Source organism: Clavispora lusitaniae (genome assembly GCF_014636115.1).
Source record: "Clavispora lusitaniae strain FDAARGOS_655 chromosome Unknown tig00000003_pilon, whole genome shotgun sequence".
NCBI lineage: Eukaryota > Fungi > Ascomycota > Pichiomycetes > Serinales > Metschnikowiaceae > Clavispora > Clavispora lusitaniae.
In genome coordinates, this window is record NW_027093975.1 from 1095568 (window position 1) to 1119308 (window position 23741).

The following is a 23741-nucleotide window of genomic DNA, read 5'->3' on the forward strand; positions in this document are numbered from 1 at the left end:
CAGCCTACGTATTACAGATAGGAGCTTGCATCCAATTGAATAAATTATGCAGATAGAATGATATGATACATCAAACGGAAAGGAACAGCCAGCCCCAGTCACACTGGCCCCAGGGCTGGATATGCCTCATGTAGCACGGACACAACCACATGTGTCTTTCCTCCGAGGCCACTACTTCTTCTCAATGTGTTCTCTGTGAGCCTCCTTGGCGTATCTCAAACCACAGTAGCCACACGTGGCCGCTTCAGGCTTGTCCAAGTTGATGTACACTTTAGGGTGGCCCTGCAAAGTCGAGCCCTTGTTTCCGTCACAGACTGCGATGTTTCCTTCGGACAAGTACATGATTGGCTGTTTGGCAATCAACTCAATGGCAGCATAAGGCTGAGGCTGGGCGCTCAAATCTTTCTGAATAAATCTTTGCGGGTTGCGCGCAATCACCTCCGCTCTGCCTTCCTGGCTAGGAGACCACTTGTTGGGTCTGTTTGGCGCTTGCATGGCGTTTTTGTTGTGAGCCAACTCTTCGCGAGTAAGGCCAGTGACTGTGGACTTGACCGATTCGGCAACCGTGGTCTGGTATCTGACAGTGCTTCTGAATAATGATCTGCTCAACATCTTGGGGAAGTAGCGATATCCGTCAAAGAAGAGATTCTCTACGGTAAGCGACCAATCTCAAGGTGTTTATTGGATGGTTTTTTTTCTCATGAGAACGTGACGTGTCACGTGGACGATTTTCGGTTGTGCGCGACTCGAATACCCACTAGAATACCATTAGAGTACCACTAGATTATCACTAGAGTACCACTAGACACACCATGTCAGTATATAATTGTCTTAATTTTTCGTTCTACAGTAGTGTTGAAGTAGTATACATCAAAGACAAACGCGGCTATGCTCGGTCTCACAAGATCGAGAATAGCTTTTCCCGAGCTATGTACGCACACCATTTAATCGCAGATCAGACTCCCACAAATGAAAGACAGCGGCTCTGGGTTAATTCAATTTAGTCAGCAATATTAACAATTAAATGGGTGAGAAACGAAAGAAATGAAAAAAAAATCTTGACTGGGACGGCAAGTGGAGTGAATCTCTCATCAATAGGGCAAAGTCTCCCACATTACAAGACAACACACTTCTTCTTCTTTTCCTTCTTTTCTTTGGTCACCAAAGATGCTCTGGTGGCAGTTTCAAACACTTCTCTGACACCTTGGCCGGTTCTAGCAGAACACTCCAAGTAGTACTGGGTACCAATCTTCTGAGCAACAGCCTCACCTTCGGAAGAAGAGACAGGTTGCTGGTTTTCTTGGGCCAAAGCCTTGATAGTGGCTGGGTCGTTTCTCAAGTCGACTTTACAGCCAACCAAGATGATAGGAACGCCTTGGCAGAAGTGCAACACCTCAGAAATCCACTTCTCCAAAACATTGTCCAAAGAGTCTGGCGAGTCAATAGAGAAACAAATCAAAATAACATTGGAGTCTGGGTAAGACAAAGGTCTCAATCTGTCGTAATCTTCCTGACCCGCAGTATCCCAAAGGGCCAATTCGACTTTTCTGCCATCGACCTCGACATCAGCAACGTAATTCTCGAAAACGGTTGGAACATAGACTTCTGGGAAAGTGCCCTTGGAGAAAACAATCAAAAGACAGGTCTTACCACAAGCACCGTCACCGACAATGACCAACTTTCTACGAATCTCGGCTGGAGGAGGAACCATTCTATCCGTTAGTAAATGTTATGTTTATGAACTTGATGTCCGGGTCGTAAAAGAAGAGTGGCAATGGACATATACACCAGCAGTATAAGCGGCGGATGGTCTTATGCACATTTTCGAGAAAGCGAAAAACATTGGGTGAGCTAGAATTTTCTTTGCTCGACTGAATTTCGCCCCTCGATAAAAGAATAACAATCGAATACACGACAAACATCATGAAAACAGCTGCTTCCAGCTGAGTCTCAAACACTGTTCGACGAGCCAATGCATCAGCCAATGACAGGATCAGACCGATTTTGCACACTCAACCAAAGGAAAACATTTCGATAGCGCAAGATCAGAGCCGAGCCACATTGTGGTCAAGGATCACAAAGAATTCGGCGAAAGAATAGAGATCTGCAATCGGCAGAGAACAGGCCGGACACCGAACAAAACGATACATACGTGCAATATGTGGATAGTTTGAATGTATTGGAGTTTGGAAAAGCGCAAACAAGAAAAGAGCTCCAGAAAGTCCAAGATACGGCCAGGGTTTTTTTTTCTCGTTTTTGGAACTAGGGCTGTGAGAAAGGCACGGATGCGTGACAGGAGCGGACTGCAGACAGGCTCATGCAGATACCATACGGCGTGTGGCTAACAGTGGCTACGGAGACGGCTAAAGTTTGGGTGGCTGTCGTGAAACGCCGCCAAGAGGCCACATGTGTCGGCCGCTTCCCTTTTGTTTCCAAAAAAATTGTCTTCGCCACTGTCTGTCTCTTTCTCCTGCCGTCGAATGTTTCTCGGACGTTTGCCGCGTATACTCGCGCATATCGCGGTATTCAGGTTACGTTTTACCAAATCACGTGTCGTCTACGAAAGCTGACGGGAAAGGACTTCCACTCGATTGGGAGACGGAGAAGGCACGGGGGACTGTGGGACCAACCTGTCTCTGTCGTCGACTAGGTGCTATACATGCACTTGGCCTATTAAACCTTCAGGATAACATGTACTGCACACAGCCCTGTGTTTGATCTGGAAATGCTACCATGAACCGATCGATCTAGCGCCAGAGATTCGGGCTTGCCCAAGAAATGACTCGTGCGTGGACGGCGCCGCAAATTTTCCAAACAAATAACCTTACTGGACGGCGGATTAACTGGCATGGAATTCAAATGCGCGACGCCTGAAGCTTATCGGGCAAAAGGTCTGGACCATTGAAATTTCACGTGGGTTTGGCAGGTCTCTCAGTTCGATTCTCGGAGTGAATATTGGGTTATAGAGGGAGCGGGTTGTTATTGAATACTCGGATTGTTGTTACCTACGATACTTTAAGACATTCTGTAGTGTTGTTTGTCTATGGTCTATTAGGACAAACTGCGTAAATGATTCAAAGTTTAGAAGTAGATGGAGTTACAATAGGGGCACATCAACCAATGGGACATCGACAAAGAGGATAGAATTACGTAATTTTTATAGGGACCCTCAATTACAGAGATCTCTAAAGCGGGGTTGTCCGTCTGCTTTGTACTGCCATTGGTGGAGAACTTGCAATTGGTTTTAGGGTAGGCCGCTTAAATGAACTTCTTTCTTCAAGACACAAGAAATTTCTTGTCTATTTTGCTGGTTATCCTGCTTTCTGGTCTAATAATTTGGCCATTGCTTCTTTTTCTTTGACATTCGAATTTTCAACAAAAACTGACACTGTAGTGCTAGCCTCTACGGTTTTGTCTAGCATGACTGCCACTGAGATTATTTGCAAGTGCATGGTTAATTTCTAAGGCTTCTGAACTTCAGTACTTGGGTGAACGGTTGCTTTAGTTGCGTTTTTGTCTGTCATGTTGGTTAATATATGTATAAAATGGAGAAGACAGGCTGAAAATAATCAGAAAAATCTTGACCCTACAAGGAAGATTATGACTAGACCGATTATTACATACTCTTCTTTCTACTGTCCCTTCTGTTCTCCGATCTGAAGGTGGTCTATGTACGCTCATCATTTATTTTATTTTTATTAATTAATTTAAATGTTTGCGCCTCCAGGATTGAGTGAACATGCTTCTTAGTGGCTACCAGTAAAAACCTACGTATGTCTCTGCTTTCTAGTCTGAGAACTAATGCTGGCCCTGATTTATTCTTGGATGCCTATGTACTTTTAGTTTGCACTGTGCCATAAATGACTTCTGCTCTTCTATTCTCCGTCGACATTATTCTCTTCGTCACGATTCTCCTTATCTTCAGACTCGTGTTCGTTGCCATTCTCCTTACCATCATCTGCTGTTTCCTCTTCGTCTTTTGGTTCCTCTCCGTCTTTTGGTTCTTCTCCGTCTTTTGTTTCTGTCTCGTCCTTGGCTTCAGCTTCTCCCTTGATTTTCCGGGGAGGAAGCACCGCATTAAAGGCCTTTTGCCAGTCGTTGCCCTGTTCAAACCACATGCACATAATCTCGTAAACATGTGATGTCGCAAGCACCTGACGCCCGTTCATCTGAATGTACTTACCAATAGGCAAACGCCCGACCTTCAATCCGAGTTCTTTGGCTTTGTTCAAACACAATTTCTTGTGCCTGTTCTTGTCCACAATGCCACCAATGATGTAGGTGTGTCCTTGCTCTAGCTCCTCCAACTCTGTGTCTGTATCTGCTGTCAAGTAGACACATTTGGACAATTCCTCGACATCTGTGGGCAACAAGTCTGTAAGCTTATCGTTTTCCACAAACGTGATATTCTTCCATCGAGGGTAGTCCAGTACACTCTTATCAAAACGCTGCTTCAAGCGCTTGTTGAAACTCGAAACGACCAAGTCCACGTCGTAGTCAGAATGACGTTTTGCTGAGTAGCATCGTGTGATCTGGTTGCTCATGGAGACAATCTCTTTGTCGCTCATCAACTCATCAAACTCGCAGTCCATAATCACCTTGATTCCACTAGGCTTCTGCTTTTCAGGAATCGCCTTTTTTGCTTGCTGGTGGTAGTTGTCATCGTCCGAGAGACCTTGGGATTTGCGCTCGGCCTTTCTGGCTCTGGCGGCTTTTTTCTTTTCCTTTCGTTTGAGTCTGTACTCGGCTTTTTCTTCGTCCCATTTCTTTTGTTTTTGGAGCTTTTTCCAGGCGTTTTTGGACATGCCTTCCGGCACTTGGGGCTTTTGGAACCCTAGCCCATCGGCAGGCTCCGTTTTCTGCCGTTTTAGGTCGTTTCCCATTTCTCCTGTTTCGCTCATGGTAGTAAGGCTGATTTCGCGATGTCCTGTCCAGGCAAAAAACATGCTAGCCTACCACTCAATGTGATCTGGGTGATCTGGGTGATCTTATCGTTACGAAATTCTTCTTTCAAGAATTTTTTTACTGTAGGTCTTCACGGCGTCTTTTTTCTTCTTTTTTAAAAAAGCATGGTGAAAAATGCATTTTTGATCGCATTTGCCAAAAATGGCTAAAGACGAGAACTTCTGCGAATACAATTAAAATTGAAAGATCCGTGCAAGATTTAAAAAAAAAAAGAATTGATTCCAAAATATATTAGTACCATATTGTCTTTTTGTCGAAAAATCTTCCAGATCTCGGCTTTCCGAACTACATATGTCGATCTCAAACAACAGAACTTAGTCATAAAGTCTGATCAACGTATGCAATCAGAGCCTATAAGTTCATAGTAGAATTGACACGAGATTATTTTGTTCAATTGCCATAAAATGAAGATTGATCGCTCATGCGCTTAGCCACTCTACTCACATAATTAGATGAATGTCGTCAGCCTTTCAGTATTTCAATCACAGTACAAGCGACTGTGCATGTACATAATAGATGATAACTAGAAATACACATAAAGAAAAAACAACAAAAAAAAAAAAAACAAACACACACACACACGACAACCATGAATAGCAAAGACAGAATTACAAAGAAGCGTGTGGAATTAACCATCTCCAACGTTGTTTTAGCCGCATGGTCTCGGACAGGAGCCGAAATTTCCGCGACAGCAAACTACAACGTCGCATTCGCCGTACTTGGTCCCCTCATTCGAATTCCCAACAGAATCAGGCCTCCACGTGGCAAACGGCGAGACAGACCCACAAATCCCAACGGTGTAGAAAAAAGCAATTTCCCGTAAACGTATTCACAGCTGGTTACCCCTATGCCGTGACGTAACTAAAAGGTGGGGTGAGGGGAAAACGCAGTACTTAAAGGTGGCGCGCGGCCCTGTCAAATTGGAATCGTTGCCACTCTAATACTTTGACACATTTCTCACAAAATGTCTTCCAAGTATGTCCAATTTCACTCGCTATTTGACCAATTCGGGCTTTGCTAACATACAGAACCTTCACTTTGAACACCGGCGCCCACATTCCAGCCATTGGCCTTGGCACTTGGCAATCGACTGAAGAAGAGGCCTACAACGCCGTCTTGACCGCCATTAAGGCCGGCTACAGACACATTGACACGGCATTTGTCTACGGCAACGAAGTTCCTGTGGGTAAAGCCATTGCCGACTCAGGCGTGCCCAGATCGGAGCTCTTCATCACCACCAAATTGGCTCCGATCAACATGCTTGACCCAGCCAAGGCTTTGGACGTGTCGTTGAAGAACTTGGGCTTGGAGTACGTGGATCTCTACTTGATGCACTGGCCCGTGGCATTGAACCCGGAAAACAAGTCGCATCCTACGCTCCCCACTTTGCCCAACGGAAACAGAGACATTCTTCTTGACCGTGACTTTGTCGATGCCTACAAGGACATGCAACCTCTTTACAAGCTGGGCAAGGCGCGTGCCATTGGCGTCTCCAACTTTTCCGTGAAGAACTTGAAGCGTTTGCTTTCTTCGCCAGGTGTAGATGTGCGCCCAGCATGTAACCAGGTGGAATTGCACCCATACTTGCCCCAGCCAAAGCTTTTGGAATTCTGCAAGAAGGAAAACATCATCTTGGAGGCGTACAGCCCCTTGGGATCCACCAACTCTCCTTTGTTTGAAGACAAGGGCTTGCTTGAGCTTGCAGACAAGTACAAGGTTTCTCCTGCCAATATTATGATCAGCTGGGCTGTTTGGAGAGGCACCGTTGTCTTGCCAAAATCTGTCACCCCAAGTAGAATCGAAAGCAACTTTAAGCTTGTGGACTTGTCCGATGAGGATGGCGAGAAGATCAATTCCATCTCCTCCACTCTTGGAACAAAGAGAATTGTCAATCCTAACTGGTACCCACTTGTTGTTTTCAACGATGACGAGTGATGGAGTAATTTGAATAAACGTTAATTTTAAGTAAAATGTCCCAAGCTGTGTAGGAAGAGCTTACAATAAGTTTTCATTGCTTCATGTCCTGATTCTAATTTCACGATGTAAGTGACTTCTTTACTAGAATGCCATATTCCATGTATGTGAACACAATACAATTGAAGAGAGGTCATTTATCTGATGTACCGATCAATTGAGCCAGAATCAGCCTGTTTCGAAATGGTTTACGACGGATCTAGCTGCTGAGTTGAACTAAGAAATTGATATTAATTAAGTAATAAAATCATCCATGACATTAGAGTATTTCAATCACTCAGATTTGTATGTGCTCATATAGAACCAGAACCGAGCACAAGAATTTGCAAATGCTTTCATGTCTTAAACATACCCTTTACCAGTAAAGTATCCTTGCCAAATTTCGTTCCATAACTAGAAGTTAAATACCTGATCAAATGGGAGGTCACTGAAACAGTCATATCTGTTCTCCATCTCCATGTCGTAACCAAAGCGAGCAAAATCGTTTGTTGTCGCCGCTCCAACATTCGCCTCGTGATTCTGACTATTGGGTTTGTTGGTTGTGCCATTCCCATTTGTCACCATTACCTCGGGCGCTTCACGGTAATCCTCATTGAAAAGCTGATCATGCTTCATCGAAAGGAGCTGCAACCACAATTTGTCAACTTCCGTATTGGTCACCCGGTTAGTAGGGTCATCCGTGGAGATAGAATCAGTACTGGCACTAAAGCCACTAGTACTAGTAGATTCGCTGGAATTGCTTGCGTTGCGTACTGGGTCACACGAATACTGCTGACATTTGACCAACTGGTCGTTCACTTCCCTCGAAAACCCATAAGTTCTGAATTCTGTGTGGCGGAACTTGCTTAAAGTGGTTTCACAAATGCAGATCAACTCATCAATCTGTTGACAAGAAAACCTTGTTGAGTATAGCAGGTAGGCGGCGTGGTAATTTGACTCATAGAATTGTGTCGACGTTACAGTCTTCAACATGAATGTTTGACCTTTGGTAATCCTCCAAGCGTAGTAGTACCGGTTGCTGATTTTGGAAATGGCCGAAATACTGTACTCACTTGCTCTAGTAAGACAAGACGAGAGTTGGCACAATTTTTGGAAGTATGTCAAGTATTGCTTATCATTTTTGCATCTTTGGTCGTGCTCTGAAGATTGTCTCAAGTGATACACGGCAAAGTTAACACGAATAATTGCCGCAAGGTATATAATGTTTGCCTTGTGCACAGCCATTTCAAGAGTAGGGTTGATAATCATATCACTGACAACTTCACTCTTGCACAAGAGAGTCTCATAGTGAGGCATGATATCAGCAGTAGTAATGAGCAAACATTTTTTCAAGTAAAAGAAGGAAACGTGGTCATTCTTCCGTTCATAATGGAGAAAAATGTGGAAGAATATGGCGAGGAATGACACCCTCAACGCAAGATAAATCTTGACGGTGTAATTTCTTTCGACAGTAGACTTAACACCTAATCCTCCACATTTGAGGGCTTCTGAAAGAGTACCACATTTTTGAAACCAGTCCAACTCGGCATTAGATAACAACGAGCATAATTCAGGTAAAGGAACTCTACCATTGACATTAAGCGTAAGTTTCAATATCCTTCGAATGTCCGGATACCAAAATGTACATGTGTTGAAACGATCAACTATAAGGCGATCTGCTTCCTTGTCAAGGAGATTTTCGCCTCCTGGAATATAAAGAGGCGGTTTTACATCCGCATACATGGTATCAATGCTCATTGGATTGCCAAAAGCGTAGGCAAGATGAAGATCTGCTAAAGTCAAGTAGCTCCAAATCTTCCTCGAGAGATTGTTGATTTTCAAGTCTGTGCATTGTTCATCAGGTTCCCTGTTAAGACCCAAGGAATATGCCATTTGAATCAACACTGCATTTAGGACCTGAGAGTCACCACCATCTGCTCCATCGCCGTCTTCTGGCGCATATGTGTGGTACAACCGGATGTACAATGCTAGTTGAAGGACAGTGAAGTTCGATCTTCTGAGTAGTTTGAACTGTTCGAAACAGAGCTCTGCAACGTCAATAATGTTGATGTTAATTGGGTTCAACATCAAACATTTGATACTCTGCACTTCAAGGGTTGGAGCTTCGCTGCGCAAGATTTGCTCGTTTAGCTCTGTGTTGTTCGAAAAGACAGAAAGGTACGCAAGTCTCAAAACAATCAAGAGAATGCCCACGGTGGCCAAGTCGAGCTTTCTTTCAATCTTGATGTCGGGGACCAGCTCGTCCTCATAAGATTCTGGCCCAATGATCCTCGAAACGTCTCGCCTAAAGTATTCCTCGTCCAAGAAAGGGAAATAAGAATAGACACATTTGAAAAAACGAGCTATAAGTTTCCATATGACTCTCTTTTTGGGGAGAACAACACGCACTTTTTCTATAAGCTGAAGCTCCCTGTCAATCTGACCGTCATAGAAGGTCAAACCCAACGGCAATGTAGATTGGTTCAACGTCTGTTTTTGGATGTCACGCTCCTTTTTCGCTTCAAGAATCGTGTTGTATGGGACGATATCTTCGTAGCCATCCGCTTGAAGAGCACGCTTGCGGAATTGTTTTTCCAGATGCTCCGACTTGTCGGCATGTAGGATGGTGTTTGTATTTTCTGCGGTGATCTCGTTTGTTTGTTGCGGAAAGGCTAGGGCACTGGAGTCATCCTTGGTGCTTTGCTTTTGTGCAATGATATGATCCCAAATAAGACGCAAGCCGTAATCTCGCTTCATGAGCGACGTCCAGGAAAAAGGGCCAAAGTTGCTCCGGCGAAGGTTGTCCTTGAAATGGAGAGAGGAGTAGTTTTCGTAGAAGTTGATGGTATCACTCGCATTGCTGTAGATGTTCACGCCAATCAAGAAATCCTCAGCTTTCGGATTTTCAATTGTGAGCTTCGGTGGCGTTTCTGTGGTGGCAGGCGAGGTGTTGCAAGCCGTTGAAGTTGCGTTGCAAACCGACTCGCATCCAGTCGCAGACGAGCTTTCGCTAGCAGCTGGCTTGACGCTTTGGGAAAACGGACCAGCCAGATTAGCCTGCAAAGGAGACTGGGAGCCGCCGGAGCGCTTGAGGTTCGAATTGAGAGGCGGAAGCATTGCCAACATTGGATCCTCCGAAAACGAGTTACGCTGCGATAGCGGCGTGAAAGCCGACGAGCTTGGCATGGGTATCGTGCCTGGAGTCATGCCCGGATAGTATGAGGGGCGCTGACCTAGCTGGAACGGCGCGGGTTGGACGCCTAAAGGTTGCATGGACGATGGTTGTGGCGGTCCTTGAAATTGCAATTGCAGAGAAGGTGGAGCAGAAGGTTGCATGGGCATTGGAGGGAAGGCGTTGGGCTGGGCGGAAAGCGCCGGAAGAGACTTGGGTGACCCCATCAAGGTCTTTTCGATTTGCTGGAGTCTTTGTTTCAACACCTCGATCTCCGACTTTTGCGTTTCTATCGTTTGGGTGTCTGCCTGCTTTGGATCCACGCGAGATCTCGGCATAGTCTTGATGGTGGCGTTGGCCGGCCGCTCAAAGCCAGCGTAGCCCGGCGTTTGTCCACCGCCGGAATACGTCGATGGAGATGTGAAGTTTGTCGTGGCCCCAGAGGCCGAGCTCATACTAGCTGTGGATGATGCGTTGGGCTCGCCGTAGTTTGGAACACTGCCAGCCGGAGAAACACCGCTAACATGCGGCGCGCCGTTCAGAGGCCCCATGATCGGGCCGCCCGGAGCTCTGTTCGTAGGCCCATATGCTAGATTCCCAGCACTCTTTTCGTGGCTGCTTGCAGCCGAGAACGCTGAACTGGGAGCCAGAGCAATGAGGCCCTTCTCGCTCTTCATGCGTTTGGGTCCATTTTGCGCCGCCTTGCCTGTTCCAGCGCCCGGCGCCACCGCAAACTGGCCAGACACGCCAATGTTGGCTTCTTTAGCCACCAGATCCATGGGCTGCTGGCCCAAAGGTAGTGCAAGCTCCATTTCGTATTTGTCTTTCCCCTTCTTGTCCGTGTGTGAGTCGTACGTACAAGTGTCGGCGATGCCCACCTTGACACAGTTGGAGCAAGGCAGCTGCTTGTCACATTTGACTTTGCGGCGACGGCAATAGGTGCAAACAATTACTGCCCTCAGTCTTTTCCTCTTTTGACCAGTTGATTCTTGGGCCGCCGCCGAGACGCGCGGCTTGTCGTTTTGGGTCTGGACCTCCATCATCTTTAGTAATGAAGTTTCCAGGTGTTGCGGAGTTGAAGCACGGAGAAAAAAGCTTAGGGTAATATGTTTATGCATTACAGGTAGCGATGCGGAGATATACTGCATTTGGGCACAATCTCTTTTGCCACATCTCCGTGCCACACATGGGTCATGCTAAGCTGGGGGACCCTGCAGATGCGGCCACGGGCCATCTTCTCGTGGCAATTACATGTCGTGTTTAAGTGCTTCGCTGAAATTTCTGTTTTTTCTGGGGTTCTGTGCTTTTGCCTTTATGCGCAATTCCGCCTTTCGCGCTTATATCCGTTCCTCTGCGATAGAGGCGGAATCTTTTTACTAATCATTGTGTCTGGGGGTTCCTAAACTTATGGATGATGTAACGTGAACTGTAATTGTAAATGTAATCTTTGGATTTTTGAAGTGTCAGAATTTCACCAGCGATTCTGTCTGGTCCTTATTGCGTACAATACTTACTGTCAGCTAATGAACATCTGAAGAAGTCATGAAATATCGAATTAGGAAATGCATAGCTAATCAAAGAAAACGACTACAAAGTTTGCAGAAAACCATTTCAAAAGCGTCAAAGAGGCAGTTTCGGCAGTTCTGTGCTTATCATTCTTGTAATCTCAACCACATGATCACTCATTGGAACAGATCTCTTAGCTCAAAGCTTTCAACATCACAGCTTTCAACATCACAGCTTTCAATGCGTATGTTCACTGTTAGTTCTTAGTGCTTCTTACATACATTCCATCATGCAACATTCATTGAATAATAATATGCACATTGTGCTCATCTATGGTACACGAACCCAAGTCAATCTTGCTGGTCTTCCCTATATCATCTGTTTCATTACAAAGAGTTGTAAGGTTCCGAGCGCTGATCAAGCAATCTGTCTGTAGCTTTACTAGTGGTGGAGCTTTCGTCGTCGGTGTTTTCGTTGTACAAGAAAAACTGGACGAAAATGGTAAAGTCAAGTCCCAAAGTTCCCAAGGAGCCGGCCAACCACGAAGAGTTGACCCACAAGTAGTTCCAGCTCATGTCAATGGCAAGAATGGAAATGACGTACGTGAGGTTTCCCAAACAAGCAAAGAGGAAAAACATGAAGGACACGCCTTCACAAGACTTGCGCTCGTAGTTGAGCAAGATCTGAGGAACTCTGGAGCCCAAATAGAGAATGGCGCATAACCAGCCGAAAAACTGAGCCAATGGATCGAAAACAAGGTCTGCTGGCTTCTTTTTCTTATTACTGTGCATGTAGGAGATGTACCACCAAATCAAGCCGGCGGAGAAAACAAGGAACACCATGAAGAACTTGTACAAAGCGGCCTTGACCAGAGTCCATTTCGAGTCTTGGGAATCCGTGAACGAGTCAATATTGTAGTCTTGCCCAAACTCTTCGTCGGTGGGTCTTTCTCTCGACAAGACCGTTTCCAAAACGTCTTCGCTGAGCGGATTGGCGGGAGATAAGTGCACCAAGTCCGGCTGCTCGCCGTTGCCATACATAAGACATTGCACCAAGAGCACAATATCAGCCAATGTGTAGTAGACAGCAAGGATGATCATCGTGGGCAAAACACCTTGCAAGACCGCACCCAAGACATTGAATACGTCTCCGGCCAACCACAAGATGATAAACATCAAGGACAAGCCCTCTGACGACTTTCTTCGGAAATTCTCATAAATCTGTGGAGCAAACACAATAATCCAGCATGCGATGGAGATGGAGCCGGTGATTCCCGAAACCACCAGGGCATCCAATATAATGGGAGGAGGAGGCGCCATTTGGGTCAGTATATTGTCTCGGCCGAGGATGCTAACACTTTTTTTTCTGCTCTCACTGTAGATAGCGGAGTAGAATTTTTTTTTTGGAGTGGAAGCGAGCGGCGCACGTGAGTCATTCGCCCAAACGGGAAACTGCGAACGACAATTCTGATAGCCAAAAAGCTTCACTTGCTTTAATAGGCGCGCGATAGTCTTACATGGCTTGACCGATGAGACTGAACAAATGGAAAACAAAGACGCAATTGCAAATGTAACAAAAAATGAAAACCGAAAAGAAAAAGGCTGCAAAGTGAAACCAAACCACCAGTCCTCTCTGAGAGGGCGGGCATTATCGTATGCTCTCAGGGCAATTTTCTTCCATCTCTTTGGTGCCTCTCTTCTCCCCTTCTGTTTTTGTTCCTCTGCTTCACTCTTCCTTCTCATATCTGCTCTCTTCGTATCTTCCCCTTACGACCGATCTCTTTCTAGACATTTGTTCATGTGCAGAGCAAACCTTCCGCCCGCAATTTGACGGCCGCAGTTGCCACAGTCAAAGTAGCGGGACGTTTCCGACGACTTGAGCTTTGTCTTATTCTGGCCGAAAATGTCCTTGTTGGAATTCATCTGTGTGTTTGTCACGACGTTCTGGTATCCGCCTTCCACAAACTCGTTGATGGCCCGATACCTTGAAAGATTACTGAGCGACACTTGTCGCACAATGCTTGCCATCATGTCTTGATAAACCGATTCGGCCTAAACTGTTAGCGCCAGTGAGTAATGTACACGCTCGACAGATACGTACCAACATCTCTATAGTGACTTCCGAAGTCATGGACGAGTAATCTGGGCGGCGCCGTGGAAAAAAGAAATGTGCAATGTGAAGGGAGGAAACGTTAAAGATGAAAGTACGGAAACACGCTGTCGTACTGTCGTCTGAGATGCAATTTCCAGACACTAGTTGTACGAAATGTCTTCAGCTTATGTGGAGGCACAAAGACGTTTGGTGCACGGGTGTGTTTGCTAGTATTGCATCTCCATCTCTGGCCGATCTACGTTTAAAAATCATCTTCTCTAGTTGATAGGGTTCTAGGTGATAGGGTTCTAGTTGATTTCGGTTCTAGTTGATTTGGGTTGCTCTATGTCGGACGACGAGGAAAACATCAAAAGTCTAGAAGACGACAATGTCGAGGAAGCACTTCCCGATTGGGGGCTAGTCAGTGGGAAAAGCACCTGGAAGCACGACGAACAGTTGCCCAAACGCTCAGAAAAATACTTTGACCACGACGGCTCGGAAACGCAGAGCTCAGATCTTAATCGGGCAAGGGGCCAGATGTACGATGCGCTTCTGTGCATTCGAGGTCATCTTGTAAGGCAGATATTAGTTGCAGTCTGGATTCCCCAACGGAAAATGGCGTTGGTTCCGCATGCCAAAGGCGCCTTTTTCAAGGATATGGGGACAGCCCATGTTTTCAAGCGCAAGACTAAGTTGCTGGGCATGTGGCTCACTCCAATAGAAACGGTGTACCTAACCGAAAGAGGCTCTTTAATCACATATTTGAGCAATGACAACTTTGCACGCTTTATCGAAGATGACTCGCTCACCTTTGACTACAACAGTCTCAGACAGCTTCCGATGTCGTACTTGTACTCATTGGCGTTTGGCGGGGACCCAGATTTGATTGACAAGTACCAGGTCTTTGCTCTTTTAAAACGGTTGGGCTACATCGTTCTCGAATTCCAGCAGTATTGGCCGCAACTTGAAAGTTGGCACGACATCCACAAGGAGAAAACGTCGTTGTTTTCGAGAGCCCAGAGCTTTTTCTCTCTGCTTGGTTTCCACATGCGCAACTCGCTCTCTTCCACTTCATTCTATTCCAAACACACGCATTACTTCAACTACACAAAGATATTTGAGTCGCTCCGACTTATCCCCACATACACTGCATTCGAGACTCTTGAATCTCGGCCTCCCATCGCCGACCCAAAATATACCCTTCATTTCAACGTATGGAAACCCACACCCTCATTCAGCAAAAAACACCCTCCTCCTCCAGATTTCCAAATCGTCATTGCAAACGTTGCAAAGACTCCATTTCCGTCCTTGTCGGCGATCCGGAGCTTGTGGAACCAGCTCAATTTCTCGTTTGTACCTCCCCAGAAGCCAGCACCCAAAGCTGCACCGGGCAAGAAGAAGAAACCAGCACCTCCAACGAAAAAGGAGTTGCAGATGCAACGAAGAAAGGCACGGGAGGAAAAACTAGATCCTCGGATCGTGAAAAGAAACAATTACCTAAAGTTGAGAGATGCAAAGCTCAAAAACGGCTCCACAGGAAGATGTGTTGTTCTCGCCACTATAGACAGTGGAATCATCACTTTCAACTCTCTCAACGAAACAGAGTTTTCTTTGAAAAGCCAGCATAGTCTTAAAGACTTGAATGCTATAACGACGAAACCTCTGCATGGGGTTGTTTGGAACGAGCCAATAAAGCTCTAGTTTCATTAATTAATTCTTTCGTTTTCAACTCGTTACCACGGTTGTTTGTAGCAGTACTTCTTTTACCCCAATGGAATGTCATCTTTTCTAGCTTCAGAGACGCAATGTTCGTTTGGAAGTTGATGATGCTATCCTTGAACAACTGTTCGAACAATGCCTCATTTCTATCATTTTCCAAGTAGAAGTTGACAAGGTTCTGCACCCACTCATTGCAGTATTTTGCATCCAAACGATAGCAAACACCAAAATATCTGTCGAATAGGCTCGCTAATATCTTGACAATCTTTTCATTACTGTCCTGTTTGTCGTCGTCAAGCTTCAGAAGCCCGAATTTGTAGTCGCGATAAGGCAATAGTCTCTCCATAAGTTTACTCCGACTAGCCACGATTGCTTTCACTATTTCGATGTCGCTATCACTTTCTGTGGATACATTGGCCACATGGTAGCTCTCAAAAGGACTGCGGATAGTTTGTTCGGGGTCCATGTCTTTGAGAATGCGTTTGACCAAGATCTTGAACGCCTGGGCGCCTTCAATACGTTGGATGGTCATGAAATTTAGGAGAAGGTCGGGCAGGATCTCGCTTCGAGACCGCGAAAGAAACTCACATAGCACTTTCTTATCGTTGATCATCACCGCTAAAAGATTTAGAGGGTGCCTTTTCATGCTTAAGCCCTTGCGCAATATTAGAGGGTCCTCCGTTGATGAGCGGAAAGGCTGATAAAGCTCGATGGGGCCAAAGTCAAACTCGAAGCGATCATTCTTTCTGAGCTCGGAAAAGTTTGTGAGCAACAATTTACTCATGTGGTGGAATTTGGAGTCCAAGACCGATAATGTACGCAGCGGATTTTCGGCAAACTGGAGCCCCAACTCTGTCATGGCATTTTCGCTCGGGTCAATCTGCCACATGTAGCGATCTTTGAAGATGGAAGCATACCGGGAAAAAATGCTTTGGGTAGTTTCCGGATCGACTTCTTGGAAAACCTTATAGTAGTTGACGATCTCCAAACGGCTGAGCATCCTCGTAACCTGATACTCCACCACGTTGGAGCCCAAGCTGGAATAGAATCTTTGATGAAATTCTTCAGGCGTTAGCGTATCTGCTACCGTCTTTTCAGGAGCAGCATTTTGCACAGTGGTGGATTCTGCAGTATGAAGAATCGATAGAATCTTCTCCATTGTGTGGATGGACGGATCGATCGAGTCGAGGTTATTAGCAAATTTGAAACCGCCATTCTGCTTATCGGAGAGAAAGCGGCGACCAACTGCGTGGCTTCTTTGTCTGGGTATTATTCGATAAAAACGGCGAAGAGACATATAGTTAAACTATAGCGCGAATCTTGATTGAGTAGGAAGAGTGAAGGAGAGAAAAAAGCGACGGAAAGAAAGGGCAAAGAAAAGCGAAGAAAGAAAGAAAAAAAGGAAGAGAAAGAAAGAGAAAAAAAAGAAGACAAAAAGAAAGATCTTATAAGTTAATTTTGAGAAGTATGTTTATTTGCACGAAAAAATAGCATGGTACCTGAGTTCTCAAAAGGCGTAGTGCTTATCCTTATGTAGTATAAAGCATTCGGATGCTACAAGCTATAGTGATGGACATCATTAGGCTGCGTTTTGGTCTGCTGCTGGATTGGCCAGGTCTGCAGATCCTTTCGTCGGCTTTCTTTTCCTATTGCGTTTCTTGGCTTTTTTCTTCTCTTCGCCCGTATTCTCATTCTCCTCCAGAGGTTTCTTGTTGGATGAGGGATCCGAGTGTTCCAGTCGTTTCCCTTCACTTACATCGAGGCCAGAACCGGCGCCAGTACCAGCGCTAGCAGTCTTGGACCCTTCTTGAGCCTTTTTAGCTCTCTCTCTTTCCCTCCTTGATTTCTTTTTCTTTTTGGGTTTTCCAGTCTCTGAAGGTTTGTCTATTTGTTCGGCTGCTGGGCCCTGTTGAGTGTTAGGGACTGTAATCGTCTCCCGTGTAGTTTCCAGTGCTGTTTTCTTTGCCTTTTTCAGCTTGCGTTTTCTTTTCGTCTTCTGCAGAGTTGCCTCAATTTTATCTGCGGTTGCTTCGTTTTTGCCCGTGCTTTCTGTTCTACTTGCAGGGGCTGGCGTGTTCTGCTTTGAGCTTTTCTTCGAAGAAGCTTTGGAATCTTTCTTTTTCCGGTTTTCCTTGCGTTTCTGCTCCCGTATCTCAGAAAGCAACGCTGACAAGTCAATATTCTTTGTCTTGGCCGCGTACAGAGCCATGAACTTGATGAAAAGCAGATCTTTGATGATGTCACCAAGCGAAGTGGCAGGCTCGACCTGCGTCACCGAGCCGAAAATCGGTTTCATGGTTTGCGCCAGATAATGATCCCCCGATTCGGGCTCTAGAAACGATGCGCCCAGAATCTGTTTCTTGAACTCGTCAGCAGTCTCCTTGGTCGGGAAAAGAAAGTAGGCACGCGAACAGATGGGTTCTTCAAACGCCTGGACGTTTCTGCTTCCACGCATGTAAAAAAACCGGGTCCAGGCCAATTCCGTGCCAAGGGCAGGACATAGCGCTTTTGCCTGGGCCAAGAAGTCCTCTTCCTTGAGAGAAGGCGGTAGTAGTCTGACCACGACTTTCAAATCTGGGTCTTCATATTCGATGGCGGGCGGCTGGTTTTTCTGTCGTTTCTGCCGCAGTTTTCTCTTTTTCGGTTCCTTTTTCGGCGGATCCAATGCTGCAGCGGCACTCATGGAGTATACTCGGAAATGGGTACGAGTACAATCGAAGATCAAAAGTCGCGATACTGAGATGGCGATAAAGTGCGATACTATATGTACAGAAACAATCAATGGGATCACCAGGACATCAAAGAAATAAATGAAAAGAAAAAAAGAACAAAAGAAAAAAAGTAATTGAATTAAAGAAGTAAAGAAGCAAAGAATGAAAGAATGAAAGAAATATATGAAATGATTAAAAGTGAAGAGCGAATTGAATATGGAAGAATCTAAGTACACGAGTCACAGTTATCTACTCCTCTAGTTCCAGTCTATTATGGACCAAGGGGTGGCGGGATCCATTCAATCTTTATCTTTGCTTTTGTTTGCTCTTTAGAATGTTGTATGTCTCGTTCATAAGCTTTCAAACAAGTATTATGCCAAGTATCACCATGCTTTGTCTCCATGCGGAAGTAGTACGGCCGAATCAAACCATGACTCGTTTTGGAACTGAAAAAAAGGTAGAATAACGAAATAGCAGCAACAAGGAGAGAAGAATAGACGACATAACAACAAGGGGAGAAGAATAGACGACACGACAACATGAAGAAACAAGAACAGATATGAACAAACAAGAACAAAGAGAACAAAAAGAACAAACAAGAACATATGAACAAATATGAACTCAAAGATCTAACATGAACAAAAAATCAAACTTGAAGTACAAAGACAGACTAGTACAGATAGACCACTAACAGATACAAGATTAAAACGACCATATCACAACAACAGGTCCAGCCTCGACTAAACTACAGAAAAATCGAAAGGAAACCTTCCAACAACACCCTTAAATGTATATGTCTTTCAAGGTGACAATGTATGAATTCTTCTGTTTGGCCTGTTTTTGTAGATGGACCGCTCCACCTCTCATTATGATTCTCGCACACCACATCTTCTAAGCTCTGCCACCACAGACTTTCTCCACCATGGACGTGGTGCACGGTTTTCTTCTCCAAGTGCAGAATGCCATAAAAGCGCCGCCGGCCCAACAGCCGCAGATGCTTCTTTCGTGTTTGCGTCTCCACCCGTCGCTCAATCCGTTTGTCGTACAGTTGAACAATGTGGGGAACTTGGAAGAAGAACAGATTGCACAGGCGGTCGAGATGCGCCATTTTTTCAACGACGACTGGGCGGCAATGAACCTGGTGATTGTCTCGTTTGTCCATCTAGCCAATCAGCTAGAGCCCTGGTCGCTACTCGAGTCGTTTGATCTCTACTCGCGATACTTGAACGATTTGTCCATTGCGTTCACCAACAAGGCCCGGGGCCACCTTCTCACGCCGCTCTTGGAGGACCTGATCGAGTTCATAATCCCGCTTGCGTCGCGTTTGGATCACCAGCTCTTGCTCAAGGAAAAACACAGAAAGCCTCGGCTCACATACGTGGCGTCTGTTCTTTTGAGAATCTTCAATAGCATCCGCTCGCTGTTGGGCGCTGGCGATCACATCGAGATGATGAAAAAGTCCATCATGCTTTACATCGGCGCAAGGCTTTGTCTCGTGTATTTCCGTTTGGGCAACCCACTTCTATGTCGCAATGTGTTTTCCAACATGAACAATGCCAATCTCCAATTCCACTCGTATCCCATGAACCAACAGCTTCAGTACCGGTACTACTTGGCCAAGTTTTACATGGTCAAGTACCAGTTTGTTGATGCATTCCAGCATTTTTCCTGGTGTCTCCAACATTGTCCACCAAACCATCTCCAGAACAACTTGAATGTCACCAAGATTCTACGAGATTATCTTCCTGTTTCGATAGTGTTGGGCAAGAGACCACGGATCGAAAACTTCAAGTCGTTTTTCTACACATCGCAGGCCCAGTGCCCGGCGTTTCTAGACTTGTACGGCCAAATAGTGGAAACGGTAAACCGAGGCAGTTTGTTTGATTTCCACCAATTGATAAATCACCCGCCCAACTACGAGTTTCTAAAGCTGCACTACCTTTTGCTTTTCATCTCGATCAAAACGTGTGTGGTGATACTACGAAATTTGGTAAGGAAAGTGTGGCTGGCCCAAGGGAAACATCCGAGACTAGACTATGACGCCATCAAAGTGGCCCTTGAACTTTCATTGAACGGAATATCCATTAATGCTGTGCCAGCACAAACGTCTCTGGCACAAAAACCATCGGCTCCGGTAGATGATTTGATTGTTGAAAACTGTCTCATCACACTCATTGACCAGAACTTGCTCAAAGGCAAGTTGTTTCCCAGACTTCGTGTGGTCTCATTGAGTAAGACGGTTGCCTTTCCTTCTGTGGACAGTATTAATTTTGTGAAGTTTGGAAATGGCACCGAGGGGAACCTTAGCTATGCAGACAAGTGGATGAACTAAACGAAACGAAGACCTTTACCGTGCTGTAATCAGCTTTACATTTTATAGATCGCAATGCATCCGAAGCATATTTTCAACTTGGTGGTAGTTTATACCGTGTAGGCTATCGTGCCCTTTGAACAGTTTTTCGTCCTACGACGTGATTGAGGAGATTACTAGACGATGGAAATCAGACAACCACAATATCAAGATTTGGTGATTGATCTCAGAATACAGAAAATGATGGATTGACAGACGAGTAACTTAAAATCTATTGCTGGACGTAAAATAATCGTACGAACAGGCTGACAATCAATTTCCTTCTGGTGAATCCCATTGCCGAATTCGAGACTTTCATTTCTGAGCCTCATATAGGACAAGTATAAGCATTAGGAGTACTCTTGGCCGCTTACTGGCATTAATTCTCTTTCTGGATCTATGAACTAACTAGTCTGACATAAATTACAATTTGCTCTTGAAAACCCCGAACTAGGTGATCTTGCACATTCCGCCTATAACTAAAAACCGTTGCTCCCCGCGATTCATTTTCATGCACCACTAAGATAAGACCACACTATTCTTTCCCAGTCTACCAATGCCTGTTTCCAATATCAGCCAAGAAAGATTGGCGGAAATCAATAAGCAAATGCTCCAAGCTGGCGCAATTGGCATGCTAAAAGGGACGCTTGTTGGTCTCGTGACGGGTTACTTCTTCAATTATAGATATAACCATGGGCCCAACACCAAGTTCTTCCTGAGGCCATACAAGATCTGGTATCTTGTGTCGTGTGGGATTGTCGGGCTCTCTTTCTCTGCGGAAACGGCCCGGATGCGGATCACCCGGGATTTGGCGGAGGAGGAGAACATCCGGCGAAACCAGTTTTTCTCAGAGGAGATTGGCGGGAGAAAGTGAAGGACTCCATTCTTCTTCATCTCCTTCGTCTTCATCTTCATCATATTCTCCATCATCTTCTTCATGTTCTTCATCTTCATTCACCTACATGTACATAGACAATCATTAGTATGCTCTATACGTAAAATGCTTCCTCGTGATACCTGAGCCCGTTCTCACTAGCCCAAAGCTTCACGTTTTTAACCAAAGACTTCGGCCCAGCCGAAGCTACCCACACATTTTCGAGAGACGACATGGGCGCAGATTTATTTGTGCGGCCGGGAAGATCTCGACAGCAGACAACATTGCTGGATTCGTCCATCACAGGCCCTGAACACTGGGTGAAAATGTCGTTGGAGTTGACACACCAATTGTAGTACCGGTAGTTCAATTTGGGTCTGCCCTTGTAAATGTGGTGTTGCAAGTTGAGCTGCTGCAACGTTTTCATACACCGACGATGAGTTTCGATGCTCTTGTCCAAAAGAGGCACGAACTGCTCGTTGATCGACTGCGACCGGCTTGTTTTCCGTGAAATCCCCAGCGTGACTTCTGTCGCAGGAGAGAAATCCATTTCATCCTCAAGTGAACTGATATCGCTGACATCTTCCATATCTTGAGGCAACTCGATCTGCAGAGCCGTGCAATCACGTTGGCACTCTTCATCGTCTTCTTCTTCAGAAAGGTCCACGTCAACATTTTCGATTTCTTGGTTCACTCCCACTTCTTCGTCGTCCGAGTAGAAGATCCGAGAGCTCTCATTCTGCTCAAGGTCTGTGGTGTTGAACGTGCCGTATGAAGGCATTTTCATCGACAGCATTTCGGAATCTGTGGCAACGCCTCCAGTAACGAAGATTTCAAAGTCGTCTCCATGGATGTAGCCATCGAACTCTCGCAAAACAGAAATGTCTCTGTAGTCCCGAATGACCCATATGACCTTGACTGGGATGCCATGGTAGTTCAGCACACGAAGAATTGGAATTGCAAACGAGATAGCAGATCCGCCCACGACAAGCAAAAGTTTCTGTGCCGTGACCTTGACTTTCGAAAGCGAAAAAACCTGCCCTGGGGTGTTGTTTGAGTGAACAAACTGCAACTTGGGATCAAACGACCCAAATACTAAGTACCTGCGATTGGCTTGCCATTTGAAGGCGCTTTTCCTCACAATGAGTTTTTGCGAGCGGTCCTGAGGTAAGGATACTAGCGTATACGGATGGTAATTTGGAATGAGCTGCTTGTACACACGTACAAGGAAATTAGGATGGTAGTTGGTGATGCGAATATGTGCGCCAGGATTGACGGCTTTCTTTTTGATTAGGGAGTTTGGGAATTCCACACATGCCAAGTTGGGCGATATGTCCCGTACTTTGAAGCTTGAAGTCAGTGTAGAGACCGAAGTAGACCTCAAGCGGTAAAAGACTTGATACGACAATATCGAGACGTTCAAAATGTTCACGTAGGTTGTTTCTACGGGGCGAACATGGAAAGGAAGCAAGAACACCACGGCCCAGCTCCAAAAATAGTGGTTAAAGAAAAAAAGCTTGTAGCTGCGGTCTCGCACTTTCAGCAAGGACGTGATGGCGATCAATAGAAAGCCGAGCAACGCGGCCCAGCCGTAGAGGTTTTCAGTTTTCCAGGCTTTGAACCAGGTGTCTGACTTCTGGAAAAACCCCAAATAAAGCGCCGTATGCACCACGGCCAGAAGAACAACCACACGAGAAAGCCACTTGTGGATCGGAAGCAACGACAAGTAGAGCGTGTTGGGCAACGGCGAGGGTCTTAGCGTGAGGAAAAGAACCGTTGGCAACGAAACCACCGAAAGTCTGCCCAATCTTTTCGCCACAAAGATCAAGTCGCCTCTGTGGATGTCGGTCAAGGCCATAAACAGGAACAAGGCGAGCCAAAAGACAATCTGGAACAACGTGGTCAGGTTCAAGTAGATGCCGTAAGCCAAGTTTTTCAACGCCTGGCAGATCCAGCGCCGGACATGCTTGTTTGTGGCTTCGTAATGGCGGATGCGATGGTCCAATGCCACATTGATCGAGCCCAAGAGGTGGAGCCGGGGAAGAAACGTTCTCTTTTTCGCCAAAAGATAGTTCTGGAGCGGGATGTAGCAGATCACCACCAAAAGCACAACTTCCATGATCTGCCCATACTTGACGGTGATACATTGGCGGAACTGGACATATTCCTTGGACTTGCCGTCCGGATAGTGGAAATACTGGAGAAAATCCATATTGCGGCAGTGTTTTTCCGGGCCAGAAGCAAAGTGCTAGAGTTCCGTAAAAAGTCCGAATCGGTCAGGCGCCACAGATAAATCATGGTTTGTATACAGAGAGCAGAGCCGTTCGGTGGCCGTGTGCAGGTGCGAATGATCTAATCTATCCCATCTATAGTGGCGGGGAAAGAGCAACAGTGTTTCTT

The 23741-nt window shown here is 45.6% G+C and overlaps 13 protein-coding genes across 13 annotated transcripts; 4 read left to right on the plus strand and 9 right to left on the minus strand. All coding sequences in view use genetic code 12, as the record gives it.

Annotated features, from left to right (window-relative positions):
• Positions 1-171: 171 nt before the first annotated feature.
• On the minus strand, positions 172-612 carry FOB63_000510 (uncharacterized protein; the record flags this gene model as incomplete). The annotated part of the gene is made up of 1 exon (XM_002619333.2): positions 172-612. The coding sequence occupies one exon, from the start codon at positions 610-612 to the stop codon at positions 172-174; it is 441 nt and encodes a 146-aa protein (XP_002619379.1).
• Positions 613-1114: 502 nt separating this feature from the next.
• RHO1 (Rho family GTPase) lies at positions 1115-2309 on the minus strand (the record flags this gene model as incomplete). Its single annotated transcript, XM_002619334.2, has 2 exons — positions 1115-1712; positions 2149-2309. 2 exons carry the CDS (start codon positions 2307-2309, stop codon positions 1115-1117), a joined length of 759 nt encoding a protein of 252 aa, XP_002619380.2.
• A 1566-nt stretch (positions 2310-3875) lies between these two features.
• Positions 3876-4946, minus strand: FOB63_000512 (tRNA (guanine(9)-N(1))-methyltransferase; the record flags this gene model as incomplete). The annotated part of the gene is made up of 1 exon (XM_002619335.2): positions 3876-4946. One exon carries the CDS (start codon positions 4944-4946, stop codon positions 3876-3878), a length of 1071 nt encoding a protein of 356 aa, XP_002619381.2.
• A 983-nt stretch (positions 4947-5929) lies between these two features.
• On the plus strand, positions 5930-6900 carry GCY1 (Glycerol 2-dehydrogenase (NADP(+)); the record flags this gene model as incomplete). Its single annotated transcript, XM_002619336.2, has 2 exons — positions 5930-5940; positions 5994-6900. 2 exons carry the CDS (start codon positions 5930-5932, stop codon positions 6898-6900), a joined length of 918 nt encoding a protein of 305 aa, XP_002619382.2.
• A 432-nt stretch (positions 6901-7332) lies between these two features.
• On the minus strand, positions 7333-11825 carry FOB63_000514 (Fungal Zn(2)-Cys(6) binuclear cluster domain family protein; the record flags this gene model as incomplete). Its single annotated transcript, XM_002619337.2, has 2 exons — positions 7333-11286; positions 11814-11825. The coding sequence occupies 2 exons, from the start codon at positions 11823-11825 to the stop codon at positions 7333-7335; spliced, it is 3966 nt and encodes a 1321-aa protein (XP_002619383.2).
• Positions 11826-11982: 157 nt separating this feature from the next.
• Positions 11983-12915, minus strand: FOB63_000515 (cationic amino acid transporter; the record flags this gene model as incomplete). Its single annotated transcript, XM_002619338.2, has 1 exon — positions 11983-12915. One exon carries the CDS (start codon positions 12913-12915, stop codon positions 11983-11985), a length of 933 nt encoding a protein of 310 aa, XP_002619384.2.
• Positions 12916-13362: 447 nt separating this feature from the next.
• FOB63_000516 (SAGA histone acetyltransferase complex subunit) lies at positions 13363-13960 on the minus strand (the record flags this gene model as incomplete). Its single annotated transcript, XM_066102461.1, has 3 exons — positions 13363-13647; positions 13701-13713; positions 13887-13960. The coding sequence occupies 3 exons, from the start codon at positions 13958-13960 to the stop codon at positions 13363-13365; spliced, it is 372 nt and encodes a 123-aa protein (XP_065958545.1).
• Positions 13961-14032: 72 nt separating this feature from the next.
• On the plus strand, positions 14033-15388 carry FOB63_000517 (tRNA splicing endonuclease subunit; the record flags this gene model as incomplete). The annotated part of the gene is made up of 1 exon (XM_002619339.2): positions 14033-15388. The coding sequence occupies one exon, from the start codon at positions 14033-14035 to the stop codon at positions 15386-15388; it is 1356 nt and encodes a 451-aa protein (XP_002619385.2).
• FOB63_000518 (uncharacterized protein) lies at positions 15333-16703 on the minus strand (the record flags this gene model as incomplete). Its single annotated transcript, XM_002619340.2, has 1 exon — positions 15333-16703. One exon carries the CDS (start codon positions 16701-16703, stop codon positions 15333-15335), a length of 1371 nt encoding a protein of 456 aa, XP_002619386.2.
• A 282-nt stretch (positions 16704-16985) lies between these two features.
• On the minus strand, positions 16986-18089 carry FOB63_000519 (RNA-binding protein; the record flags this gene model as incomplete). Its single annotated transcript, XM_002619341.2, has 1 exon — positions 16986-18089. The coding sequence occupies one exon, from the start codon at positions 18087-18089 to the stop codon at positions 16986-16988; it is 1104 nt and encodes a 367-aa protein (XP_002619387.2).
• Positions 18090-19039: 950 nt separating this feature from the next.
• Positions 19040-20449, plus strand: FOB63_000520 (uncharacterized protein; the record flags this gene model as incomplete). The annotated part of the gene is made up of 1 exon (XM_002619342.2): positions 19040-20449. One exon carries the CDS (start codon positions 19040-19042, stop codon positions 20447-20449), a length of 1410 nt encoding a protein of 469 aa, XP_002619388.2.
• Positions 20450-21023: 574 nt separating this feature from the next.
• On the plus strand, positions 21024-21341 carry FOB63_000521 (uncharacterized protein; the record flags this gene model as incomplete). Its single annotated transcript, XM_002619343.2, has 1 exon — positions 21024-21341. The coding sequence occupies one exon, from the start codon at positions 21024-21026 to the stop codon at positions 21339-21341; it is 318 nt and encodes a 105-aa protein (XP_002619389.1).
• Positions 21342-21456: 115 nt separating this feature from the next.
• On the minus strand, positions 21457-23553 carry FOB63_000522 (putative ferric-chelate reductase; the record flags this gene model as incomplete). The annotated part of the gene is made up of 1 exon (XM_002619344.2): positions 21457-23553. One exon carries the CDS (start codon positions 23551-23553, stop codon positions 21457-21459), a length of 2097 nt encoding a protein of 698 aa, XP_002619390.2.
• Between the last annotated feature and the right edge of the window lie 188 nt (positions 23554-23741).